The 12,390-nt window shown below is 36.9% G+C and overlaps 2 protein-coding genes across 6 annotated transcripts in view; one reads left to right on the forward strand and one right to left on the reverse strand.

Moving 5' to 3' along the window:
* Window positions 1-3,026, forward strand: part of GLDN (gliomedin) — a 92,491-nt gene extending 89,465 nt beyond the window's left edge. For 3 of the 4 annotated variants that reach the window (XM_039722745.1, XM_039722746.1, XM_039722748.1), the window contains one exon: window positions 1,873-3,026. In XM_039722745.1, coding sequence (XP_039578679.1) covers window positions 1,873-2,332 — 460 coding nt within the window. In that variant the 3' untranslated portion in view covers window positions 2,333-3,026. The remainder of the gene's footprint in view (window positions 1-1,872) is intronic. The other variant, XM_039722747.1, reaches the window with a different exon arrangement.
* A 1,314-nt stretch (window positions 3,027-4,340) lies between these two features.
* The window catches only part of DMXL2 (Dmx like 2), a 46,086-nt gene continuing 38,036 nt past the window's right edge, over window positions 4,341-12,390 (reverse strand). For both annotated transcript variants that reach the window (XM_039722743.1, XM_039722742.1), the window contains 7 exons: window positions 10,935-10,995; window positions 10,732-10,859; window positions 9,075-9,152; window positions 8,391-8,482; window positions 7,763-7,815; window positions 6,931-7,148; window positions 4,341-5,799 (listed from right to left, as the gene is read on the reverse strand). In XM_039722743.1, the coding sequence (XP_039578677.1) occupies window positions 5,590-5,799; window positions 6,931-7,148; window positions 7,763-7,815; window positions 8,391-8,482; window positions 9,075-9,152; window positions 10,732-10,859; window positions 10,935-10,995 (840 nt within the window). In that variant the 3' untranslated portion in view covers window positions 4,341-5,589. The remainder of the gene's footprint in view (window positions 5,800-6,930; window positions 7,149-7,762; window positions 7,816-8,390; window positions 8,483-9,074; window positions 9,153-10,731; window positions 10,860-10,934; window positions 10,996-12,390) is intronic.

Here is a 12,390-nt window from a genome sequence, read left to right on the forward strand (position 1 = left end):
TGAAGTCCTTGAATTTGGGCTCCATAGAAGCTTCTGGGAGTAGTTGTATTGTTTTAATGGAAAATATAGGTGAGGATCTGGTTATTCCATTTTTCAAATGCTGAAAAAACATTCAAAAAGAGTTTCTTGTCATATTTAAAAGCAGGGAAACCTAGGTTTGTCTGAACCTTGGCGTTTTTTCTTATGATGGTCAGACCCCCAACACTGTGATAATTTCATTCTTTTTACTTTGTTTCATAACATGCTTTACTATCTCTGTTATATTTGATTGACTTTGTTGATATTAGTGATAGAAAAGTGTTTGTAGCTTGAGTTCTGGTGGTTGATGAAACTATTACACTATATCTTGTCATTTACCCCAAGATGTCAGAATATTAAAGAATTTCAGAACCATTTGGAATTCCAGGCTGGACTGTCCCTGACTGGAGGAGCCCAAGAGAACCTGGGAATTAAACCTCACATTTTTGCTCCCTTCCAGATTTTCATGTATAAATAACAGGAAAAGATATGGTGTCGTGTGCTGCAGAACTTGTGTATTTCTAATGAATCTTGAGGTGCTTTCTGTCTTGTTGGCTTTTTATAGAAAAGAATCCTGAAAAAAATCTGCATTTCTGACCAACTAGTCCTGTTAAGGTCTGTCCTTCTAGCCCTTGCATGAGGTTATTTATAGATGTAAAGCAATTAACAAGATTAATGGAGTTGACACATGTATTTCTCCAATCTCCTCCAGCCTTTAATTGTTTGGGGTTTTTTTATTGCACATACATGCTGCTGGAATATGGAGTAGCTGCAGATGCGAGTTTTACAAAACCTGAGGGGAATGATCTAAGTTGGGTATTCCTAACTTTTCTTACCATGATTTTTCCAATATATTCTATCAATGCTGCTTAAACAGAAAAATTATTCTCCCGGTATTTTATGTTCCTGGATCTGAACTGTTCCTGTGATTAAGCCTGTCTTTTCAGAACAAATACTTGCAAGTGTCGCAGATTCCTTTATTGAGTAGTATTTTTGCTTCCTCTATTTGAAGCATGGAGCTATACAGTGAGAGAGAAGTCAGCCACTGAAACGTGCTTCTTTGCAGAGGGCATTATTTAAAAAGATAAAGCCATGCTCTCCCTGCCTTTGCTGAAGCCCTGTGTTATTGGGTGATTAAATGCTGACAGCAGATGTGTCTCAGGAGGAGCTGATTACCCTCCTAAACCAGTAAAGGAACATGATTTAGCTGCTCACTGCTCCAGCCTCATATTATCAACCTATTAAGGAATCTCAAGGAATAAAAACAATTTTATACATCAGAGATGGAATTATTCAGGCTGTCCCATTGAGGCCAGCATAAGGTCACAATTTTGGCTCTGCAAAAGTAGGATTTTAATTCTTTTGATGTCGATTTGAGTAAACCACTGCATTATCTGGACTGTTTTCATCAGAGGAACTCCAAGACTAGGTGAAGCTGCCCAGAATTCCTGCTGCTTTGCTCAATCACATTTTCTTCCTTTAGCTCCCACGTAGTCCATAAGCAAACTTCTGTACAGATTCCATTTCACAATTTTGGGCCTTCACCTGGCATTCAATTCTTTTTCATACCCATTCCTTTTAGTTGCTTCTTTCATCTTGTGATAATAAAGCTCATAGACTAAATAAAGTGAAACCTACCAAAAGCAAATCCATGCTCTTGTGCACCTTTCAGATTGGTTATGACTTATGTAATTTTCTCCTGGTGTTTTGGAAGGTTCTTGGAGAACTTAATGTTAAAAGACATGCTCATTGAACAAGAATTTTGAACACCACCTCTATCAGTGATTCCCCACCCTGTGTGTGTGTGATGAGCTCTGATCACCCATACTGAATCCTTGCTGTATCTCATTTCAGATTTGGGCTCGATAAAGACTCGCTGCACACCCTGCACATCAAAAAAGCCTTACACCAGGGCCGGAACTACCTCTTCTCTAACTCCAAGACATATTTCAACATAGCAGTGGATGAGAAGGGTCTTTGGATTATATATGCCTCAAGCACTGATGAAAATATAATGGTAGCAAACGTTGATGAAGAAAGGTTCTCAGTCAATTGGCACATCAATACCACCTATCCTAAGTCCAAGGCTGGTAATGCATTCATAGCATGTGGCATTCTGTATGTTACTGACACTAAGGACATGACAGTAAGTTTTGCTTTTGATTTACTGAAAGGGAAGCAGATTGATGCAAGGTTTAAGTTACGGTCTTCACAGTCTGTTCTTGCTATGCTTTCGTACAGTCTGCGAGACAAGAATTTGTACACGTGGGAGAATGGAAGCTTAATGGTATACCCAGTCCATTTTGGCAGATGAATATATTTTCACATGCCACCTTTGACTAAAGGATCTATTTAAAGCTCTATGATATACACATGGGGGGGTCTCTTCACTTGTATAATTTTCTGATTGCTGATGGTGGTTTGTGAGTGTGCATGAAAGGGAGATCAGGTGCCTTTGTATAAACACACTTCAATTACATAGGCCATCCTCATATTTTTAAAAAATTGTTGTTCACTATTGCAGATGGCATACTGCATACACATAGTTTTGTTTTTCCCATTACCCAGCTGATAATTGTGTATAATGTACATTGATTATTCCTTGGTCGTGTGCTCAGAAGAGACTATTTGTAACTTTTATTTACAATCATCTTCACTGCAATTATTTTCTAGTCAGTGATGATGGTCTAATATAAACATCTAAATAATGAACTCTTGTGTACAAATACCTTTGTCACTTTCATTTAATTTCCATTGATTCTGTGTGACCATTTTTCTGGACAAAGGTTTAAAGCTGTTAAAATAATGGTAATGAAAATACTTGTTTAAATAGCAAAAAAAGCAGAAAGCTTAAAATTTGACAAGTCAAATCAAGTGTTAATAATCAAAAGCAAAATCCAGCTAAAGAAAAATGGGAATAATGACATTAAATACTGAATAGACATGAATTGTGTTTCTTTAAAATTAAAGACATAACCTTTATGATTAAAATTTCATTTGTAACAAAATTTGAGTTTCTTGTGTTGCTGCAGACTCTTCCTTGGCTCTCACTGCCATGCAAACTATACCAGCATAACTTGCTTATATATGACAAGGCATATTACTAAAATAAAATGTCCCTATGTTCATCCACACAAATGAAATCATAAAATGAAGATTATACTTTTTTGCTGCTATTTTTAGAATCACCATACTGCTTAGTGACTTAATCTATTGTTAACCATAATTCTGAGACTGCCAATTCACATTCAAATTTTTGAGTTAAAGGTGAGAAATAATAGGAACTTTTTTATTTTAATTTTGTTCTGGTATTTTAGATTTCTAAATTTAATGGTGGAACAAAAAGCTTTCCTGTTGTTTTATGTATCTAGATTCAAAATCATGTTCTTGGAGAACCCCTTCCTGAATTTCTAAGCTGCCTGTGCATATTGCTAAAGTTCATGGAGTGCACTCAAACAAGCCAAGTACTTACAAGCCAAGTGTTATTTAAATCCTGAACTGCACTGAGCTGTTTAATACCTGTGTGATCCAGGCCCTGTTGAAGGGATTAATGAATTTGGGAATGTCTGTGCCTGCAGAACCTTGTTTAGCAAAGGTGCTGGAGGAATCCCTCTGCTGCAGCTAAGCTCCAGTGTGTGGCACAGGGATGGCTGGGCTCTTCTCAGGATACTTGCTGTTATCACTAAGGCCTTGCACACTAAGGAGAGAGATGCAGAAGGGAACAAAAATCATAATTAATACTTTGAACTAGTTTATACATCAGAACTCACAGACTAAAAATTCTATTTATACCTGTGTGACACTTCACACCCCAGAGCTACAGTTCTGTGCACTGCTTGTGACTTTCATGGGGGGCGTGAAGGTTTTGGTTGGTAGTTTTTTCATGTTTGTTTGATTGTGGTGTTTTTTTCAAAAATGGAATTGTGGTACTAATACCACAATACAGCTAAAATACCCCTAAAGTCAGCTATACACTCAGGCAAACACAGTTTAAGTCAGATGTGATATTTTCTAGATAATGTACCTATCTCAAAGCATGGTAAACTTATGCATAACATTGTTGAAACAATTTGGATTAATGTCTTGGAGAAGGAATAGCAAGGAAATTCTACCTCTTTTCTCTTCTTCTTGCAGCTGTGGAACTTAATTCTGTTAACCTTGCACTTGTCAAGAGCAGCTGAAAATAAAATGTAAACAGCTAATCTTTTTTATTTCAGTACAGTCTGAGGTCAAGTTAAAGCTAACTCAGGAAGTATCCAGTCAATGTACTGGAGATTTAGATAAATCTGTTTAAATATAAGAAAGAGTTCTAGAATGGGCTGTTTCATGAAATAAAAGTAATTTATTTAACTTACAAAGGGAAAACTAAACAGTGACATTTACCCTTCCTTCTTTTCATACTTGTCCTACTTCACAAGCTGAAATTTAAAATCACCTTTGGAGAAAGGTGCTTTGTATTCTAGTATATCTTACAATACAGCACAGACATCAAAATTTCATTGGAGGAATAAGACAGTTTGTTAACATTTAAATACACAGACATCCATTCCAGTCCTTGAAGAACATGTTTTTTGTTTACAACAGAAAAATACATCTGACAACAGTAGCTAGTTATATTACAAGCAAACAATATTGAACTCTGCATAGTTTATACAATATACTCTGGTAATAATTTAATTACCAGTTTTATCCACTATTTACTAGCTGGCCACATAAAGCCTGACATTCATCTGAAATGTGGCATTATATATTCCATTGGTATTCTCTTAACAGCTTCATTTAATGAAGTATTTTCTGGACAAATGATTTTCAAAACTCAAAGCTGACTAGAATGCTGGATGTCTTCACTACAAACATTTAGTGCTTACAATACATTCCTAAAGTAAAGGCAGGTGTCCAATAGAAAACATAGCTCAGAAAGAAAGGAAAATACTGTGCAAATTAAACCCCATCGCATTTAAAAATGTATTGATGTGCAAGTTACAGTATCAACTGTGCAATAATACTAACTGGGAAAAAAATCTCAGCATAAAATGATACATCTCTCACAGTACGTCCTTGATTGCACATGTTCCACGGCGTTTGCATCACTTCCTGCAGAAATCAAATACACTGAGTACCCTTAATTAAAACTAAACTATTTTACAATGAGAAGTTGTATACATGCTTCATTTAGCGGGAAAAACTGGAATAAAAGTAATCAGAATCACGTCAGAAATGCTTACTGACTTGTAGAGCCACAGTGCTTGTGAAGTGACTGACAACTGTCAGGATCTTAACAACACTCACAAAATGCAGCTTGTGGGTTACTGAGCAATAACCCCCCCATAACCAACAATACTGGGTTGCATTCCTTGCTTTTACAATCCAGTACATGCATTTCCTCCCCAGTGATCCTTATGGGCATATTCAAAATATACCTGTTGTAAAAGTGTTGGTTTTCTCCCCATAATACTTAATGCTGCAGTAACTGATTTGAAAGGAAACACAATGTTTTCTTTCCACAGTGCATACCACTGTTTTTAGCTACTCATAGGGACATTATAGAAACCAGGATTAGCTCACAGAACGCTACAGAATGTCAAAAATGCCTGAAGGTACATTGAAAGCATTGGGAAGAACCCTCATTTTCAGTGTGCCATCTGCTCCACAGGAGAAGATACGATTGCCTTGCACAGTCTCAATCTGGGTGACACCAGCACCAATATTTCTGAAAAGGGATTGCTTAGCATGCTCATTTTTAAACGAATGAATTAAATTGTAGCCGGTCAGTCTCCACACCTGTATCAAAAGAATGACAAAAGGAGATTGGTATTAAAGGATTTGTATTTTTCCCCCTAATGTTTCAGATTCCTCCTGGCTGTTCTAAACTCTATTGAGAAAGATAAAAGGATATTTTTTTTGTTGCCTCATTGCAACAATTACTACAAGTCCAAGAGTCTTGAGAGGCTGCTGATGCAGTGTAAGGCTGCCTTACTGTGGGCTAGCTGGGTTTTGGGCAGGGTGAAGCTTCCCTGTGTTACCTGATCAGAGTCCCTCTCCCAGCTGCCCCGCAAGAAAGCTGCAGAAATGAAAAGGTTTTTTAATTCAAGATGACTACTGTCAGCTTTTCAGCACCTGGAAATGCTTTTCTGCTAAGGAATGCTGCAGAGAGTAAGCTGCACAATTAATAAGTGTGCAGAGTGGTAGGAAACACAGCTGCCTGTTGTGTCCTAAGTAGCAGGAGCCTCAGCAAGGCCAGGCCATGAAAGCCCCTGCAAAGAAGTCATCCAGAAAAGGGAAGAAATTGTATTCACCCTCCCTTTACCATGTTGTATTTCCTTCCCTCAGTATTCAGAAAAAATGGCCCTTAAAACAGGGACTGTATTTCTTTGGTGGGTTTTTTTTTGTGTGTGTTTGTTTGTTTGTTTTGTTCATTTGTTTTCATGTTGGTGTTTGTTTCTTGCTACTCTGACCTCTCAGTAGCTGTCTGGGGCTACAGCATCAGGATAAAAAAATAGAACTTGGTGATACAGAAACTTTACACAATGTTGAAGTTGCTGAGCGCCCCCTGTGTTACAAAGAACTGTCCAGCAGGAAAGGCAGAATATTTTTAAGTGAGAGAAAAACAAAGGTATGATTTCAGAACTGTGCACTTTGCTTTATCCACTTAAAATCAATCTCACAACCTTAAAAAGACTATTCTTTAGAGGAGAAAAAAACCTACTTGCTTTAGAAGCCTAGCAGTACATTTCAGTTTACATAATAAATATAAAGCAAACAGGCTATACTTGTATCAGTAATAGAAGTATAGGTTTAGGGGTTTGAGGATTGTTTTTGTTTTGTTACTGTATTTATCTGGCTATTTACATAAGACAACACACTTCTCCAGCCAAACACCCTCCTCCAGAAGCCAGCTCCTCCATGCCTTACCTTCATGTTGCCTTCAGCTGAGCCTGTAACAAAATAGTCCTCGGAAGGATCCAGTGCAAGGGCCTTAACAGCTGACTCGTGTGCTTGGAAGGTGAACAGGATTTGCCTCTGTCTGATGTCAAAGATGCAGATATATCCCTTCCTACCTCCAGAAATGAGCAGTTGATGCTTGGGTGCATACTGAAGTACTGTGGCACCGTGGTCGTGACAAGTGAAGGCTGAAGAACAAGGATGTCAGAATAGATTTGAAACTGTAAGTAGTTCTCAATCTTAAAATGCCTTTCTTCTATAAATTGCTACCTGAATATTTTCTATCTTTGCAGACACATTCCTTCATATGGGTAATGTCTTATCAGCTGACAGCTTAGTGCTCTCATAAGAAATACCTAGATCTAATGCACAAGAAAGCATGATATGCAGTCTAAGTTACTTTAGAATACAGGGTCATACCTGAATTTAAAATTTGAGAAAATATAAAATTCATTATATGAAGTTCAGATAAATTCCTGATTTAGAAAAAGTATAGCTGATCTTGAGCAACCTGGTCTAGTGAAAGGTGTCCCTGCCCATGGCAAGGGGAGTGGAAAGAGATGATTTTTAAAGTCCCTTCCAACCCAAACAATTCTGTGATGTTCTTCCTTCATACTTTTCCATATAGAGCAGATTAACATCATGGTAGAGAACATGCAGAACCAGGTTCATGTATTCGTGTGCAAAACAAACTTAGACCTGTTCCCCAGTATAAGGTTTTCCCCTTGTCCCAACTGCACACACAAGCTGTATTTCCTTAGTCAGTAAGAAGCAGAGGTTTAATTTTCACCACAGTACTTACCATGTATAAGACTGTTACTAGATGAAACCAAGGTGTCCCAGAGGCACACATTTCTGAGGGAGAAAAAAACCAAAATCATTATGGCCTCTTTCCAAGTGACTCATGGGGTGACACGACTTCAAAAGTGCTCACATTTTATGTCAGTCTAGAAGGCAGAAGTGAACATTCTGCAGACATTGGAGAGCATTTGCAAAGAACTAAGAGTTTTAATAATTTTCTTTGCTCTTTTATGCTTTTTAGTAGAACCATACCTTCTACTCTTTAAATGTGCACTTATCAAAGGTTGTGTCAAATAATTCTAGAAGTTATTCTTTTCAGAGAAAAATAATTATCTTGCTTTGCTGAACAGATTTTTACCCCCAGCAACAGTATCATGTCAAAGTAGTTGCATTGGGAATACAACCTGAAAAAACTGGTTAATTATTGACCACTCCTCACACAAACAAAACTTGGAAACAAGCAACTGAAGAAATGATATTCAAAGAAATTATCTGGCAAGTTCAAGCAGTAACAAAACTTAGAACAGTGAGCCTTAAAATGTCAGCCATACATTAATGCCCAAGAGCTTAGCAAGTTAAGGGAGATGAAAAAGTAATTTTGAAATTCTTCATTGTTTCTTTAAACACACCTGTTATCATTGGATTGTCCCGATGTAGCAACTAGACTTGAGGAGGTTATAAATGCAAAGTCACTTGTGGTTTTACTGTGGCACTGCCAACTCTATTAAAAACAAAACAAACAGAAAAGTGCAATCTTACCAGTTGTTATTTGCATCAGAAGTAACTACTGTCAGTCTGATGTCAGTGATAGCAAAACACAAAGAGTCTTTGAAACAAAGCTTAAAAACTGACAGTTTGAAACTGAGAATGGATCAATGGACTAAAATCCAGTATAAAATGAAAAATACTACAATAAGTGACAAAGAACAAATCTGCAGTATAGTGTACGACAACAGCCTGAGTTTTAAATTAACCATGGTCTTCATGTTAAGAAGCAGTAAAATGTATTGAAGAGTGTATTTTTAATAAGTTTTGGGGTTATAGTCATTAGTTGTGGCTCTGATTATTAATTTGAACACAGGAAATGTTGAAGGAGTATTTGTAATTACACTGTAGCTTATGGTTATGGTGCAATTGATTTTGCAAAGATCATTGAAACTCTGCAGTTGTTTTGATGAAGTGTGCCAGTTAAAAAGCAGCAAAATCAAATATGTCTCATTAAAGTTGTATGCTCTGGGCCTGTCTCAAGTTTCAAAGACTTTGCTTTTCTCTACAATAATAATAAAAACAGTAAAAAAATTCTGTTTACTTACCAGGTAGGGCTTAGGATTTGAGGTGGTTTGGTTTACTTGCCAAATACTTAGAAAACCTTCACCATCAGCAACACCACACTGTAAGGAATAAACTGCATTTATTAGGATGGCATGGTGGTTACTGGATGCTTCATGTTAGCAAACTGCTGACTTCAGGGAAAAAGCCACCTGAACTACCAAACCTTCCCCTGAAAATTGAATATCAATAACAATGATTGTCAAGACAAAAAAAACCAAAACTAGTTTAGAAGCCAAGTGAGTTCAGTGCTGATTGTTTAATGATTATTTAATGATTGATGCTCTCCTGCATACTCACTTCTGTTCTGGAAATGCAGAAAGCTTGGAAGCTTACCTTTCAAATCCTAATGTTAGATGCTAAAGCTAACAAAGGCATCATTACTCCACGACTCTGCTTGAAAATGCTTAAAAAAGTAAGATACATGATAGCATGCCATAAAAGCATGATAAGAACAATTGTGGAAAGATTGTAGTCATGAATGGTAAGATAAGTGAGCTAGCTATATTTGTTAACCAAAATGAATAACATTTGATATTGTATATTCTATGCAGCATGTTCTGTGTTTTACAAAATAATTTTAGAAATATTTAGAAATACTTTTCATAATTTCTTTTTTCAGTTGGAGTTCACAAATCCTGCCCACATGACCTTCATGTGAAGCACAGCAAAAACAAGTACTTCTTAATTTCTGACTTAAGATTGATTCCCACATAATGGTAAGTTTGCAATATCTCAGACCACAATCAAAACACATTTTTATAATAAGTTTTAGGCTAAGTTTAAATGACATTGTATCCACCTGAAAATATATATGCTGAGAGATACTTTATATTTCTAGCTATTTCACCTTTGCTGTTTTATAGCTATGTACAGTCATGCCCAAACACCTTTAATTCACTTTTTATAGCTTTTAACTATAATGAAGTGAAATATTTTGCCAGTAAAAATACAGACAAGACCTGTTAAAATAATAGAAGAGGCAACATGAAAAACTGAAAAGGTGGGTATTCCTCCCAATTTCTTTCTCTATTCTTCTTTCTGGTTTTCATATCCCTCACAGAGTCACTTCTGGCCAAAGCATGTCTTTTCGTACTCTTTCTGCTCTCCACTCTAGTGGAATACACTCACAGTCTTCAACTTATAGCCTGAATTATCCCTGTCTTCCACGTTCTTTTAGTTATTGCATTCTATGAAAACTTAATCTTGGCCAGAATGTAGGGAGGCACTTCTTGAAGACCTGTGCCTGTAATGATTGACAGCTGGACTTGATGATCTTGGGGGTCTTTTCCAGCCCTAATGATTCTATTATTGATAAAAGTGTACATCTATAAAATAAGGAATCTCCATAGTTTCTAAAAAATATTTAATTTTAGAAGGTCACCACATGGTGTGGAAATGTGGCAAATAGGATATGGGATAGCAGTGTGGAGCTGAGAGAAGAGAAAGCAGAATAAGGGTCAGGGTTCATTACAAAGCTCCCACATGCAGCCAAGATGCACAACACAATATAATTGTTCTAGGGCATCCTAAGTGTTCTGCATGCCAGCAGTAAAACTGCTTTAGAGGTCACAGCACAACCAAACGTTTCCTTGTGAATAAAAACTCCAGCCCCCCCAGAATCCTAGATGTTGTACTTACCTTATTTCCCTGGGCATTGAAATACATCCTTGTCACCCTGGCATTCCCAGCCTGCTGGAAGCACACCAGCTGCTGTGGCCTTGTCCACTCAAACATTCGCACACTTCCATCTTGTGCTCCTGTAAGATCTAAGATTAAAAGATGATCATTAACAGTACAGTATTTTGTAAAAATTATAAATTCCATACTAATGATTCACTTACAATACTGATGGACTGGATGTGAAGCCATTCTCTTGACGTTATTCAGATTTCTTTTAATCAGCTTTATATGAAACAAAGAAAAATTAAAATAATTTTGAAAAAGACAAACACACTATTCAATTTTGTTTATACTATTACATGATAAGTGTCCCCTAATTAAAAAAAACCAAAATCTATTAAGCTAACATTATTTGAATGGTCCTACATCAAAATTCCCATAAGAAAGAAAACTGTTGGTGGTTTTTCATGAACAGGATGGGATTGCTGGGATACATTCCTTGAGCTTTATTGCAGGACCAGTCTCATTATACAGGTGAGACAATTGGCAGATGGCAACGGCTCAAGTCTTGCCAGCAGCCGCCAAAGATTTCTTTGTTACAGAGCATTTTAAAAACTTTCTAGCCAGTAGCAGACAATTGTTCTAGCCAATGTCTAAAAGCACACGTACACCTGCTTCACACAATGCTTGCTTGTATGCTTTCTATTAGCAATACACAATTCTTCATTATTAAGCTTAAAACCTTCTACTATCTTAATGCATAAGAATATTTTTCTGCAATCTTAGGGTTTATCTTGGCCAAGCCTAAAACTCAAACTATTGTTTCATGTCCTTGCTTGCTGTACTATTGTAACTTTTCTACTTTCAGACTTTGCAGCGGCAGCCAGCTCTAATTTCACTCTTTCTGTTTCTAAGGCCTGCTTTCCCAGCTTTCTGAAAGTCTTCTTACCTTTACTATTTCCCACAATAAACCACCCAGACTGACCCATTATTTTCTATATCACAATAATTCTGTGCCACAGTATATGAGAAAATGTTTAGTTTGGCCTTCCACAGTTGAGACAATTGGCAGATGACAACAGCTCATGTCTTGCCAGCAGCTGCCAAAGATTTCTTTGTTACAGAGCATTTTAAAAACTTTCTAGCCAGTAGCAGACAATTGTTCTAGCCAATGTCTAAAAGCACACGTACACCTGCTTCACACAATGCTTGCTTGTATGCTTTCTATTAGCAATACACAATACTTCATTATTAAGCTTAAAACCTTCTACTATCTTAATGCATAAGAATATTTTTCTGCAATCTTAGGGTTTATCTTGGCCAAGCCTAAAACTCAAACTATTGTTTCATGTCCATGCTTGCTGTACTATTGTAACTTTTCTACTTTCAGCCTTTGCAGCTGCAGCCAGCTCTAATTTCACTCTCTTTCTGTTTCTAAGGCCTGCTTTCCCAGCTTTCTGAAAGTCTGCTTACCTTTACTATTTCCCACAACAAACCACCCAGACTGATCCATTATTTTCTATATCACAATAATTCTGTGCCACAGTATATGAGAAAATGTTTAGTTTGGCCTTCTTTTTGGCCAGGTCTTGCTTGCTGTTGGCCTTTCATGTCAATACTGGATTGACATATGATGACTAATGCACACTAGGTCTCTCTAGTAAGTAACAGATGATG

Source organism: Passer montanus, unplaced genomic scaffold, assembly GCF_014805655.1.
Source record: "Passer montanus isolate IOZ18808 unplaced genomic scaffold, ASM1480565v1 scaffold5, whole genome shotgun sequence".
Classification (NCBI taxonomy): Eukaryota; Metazoa; Chordata; class Aves; order Passeriformes; family Passeridae; genus Passer; species Passer montanus.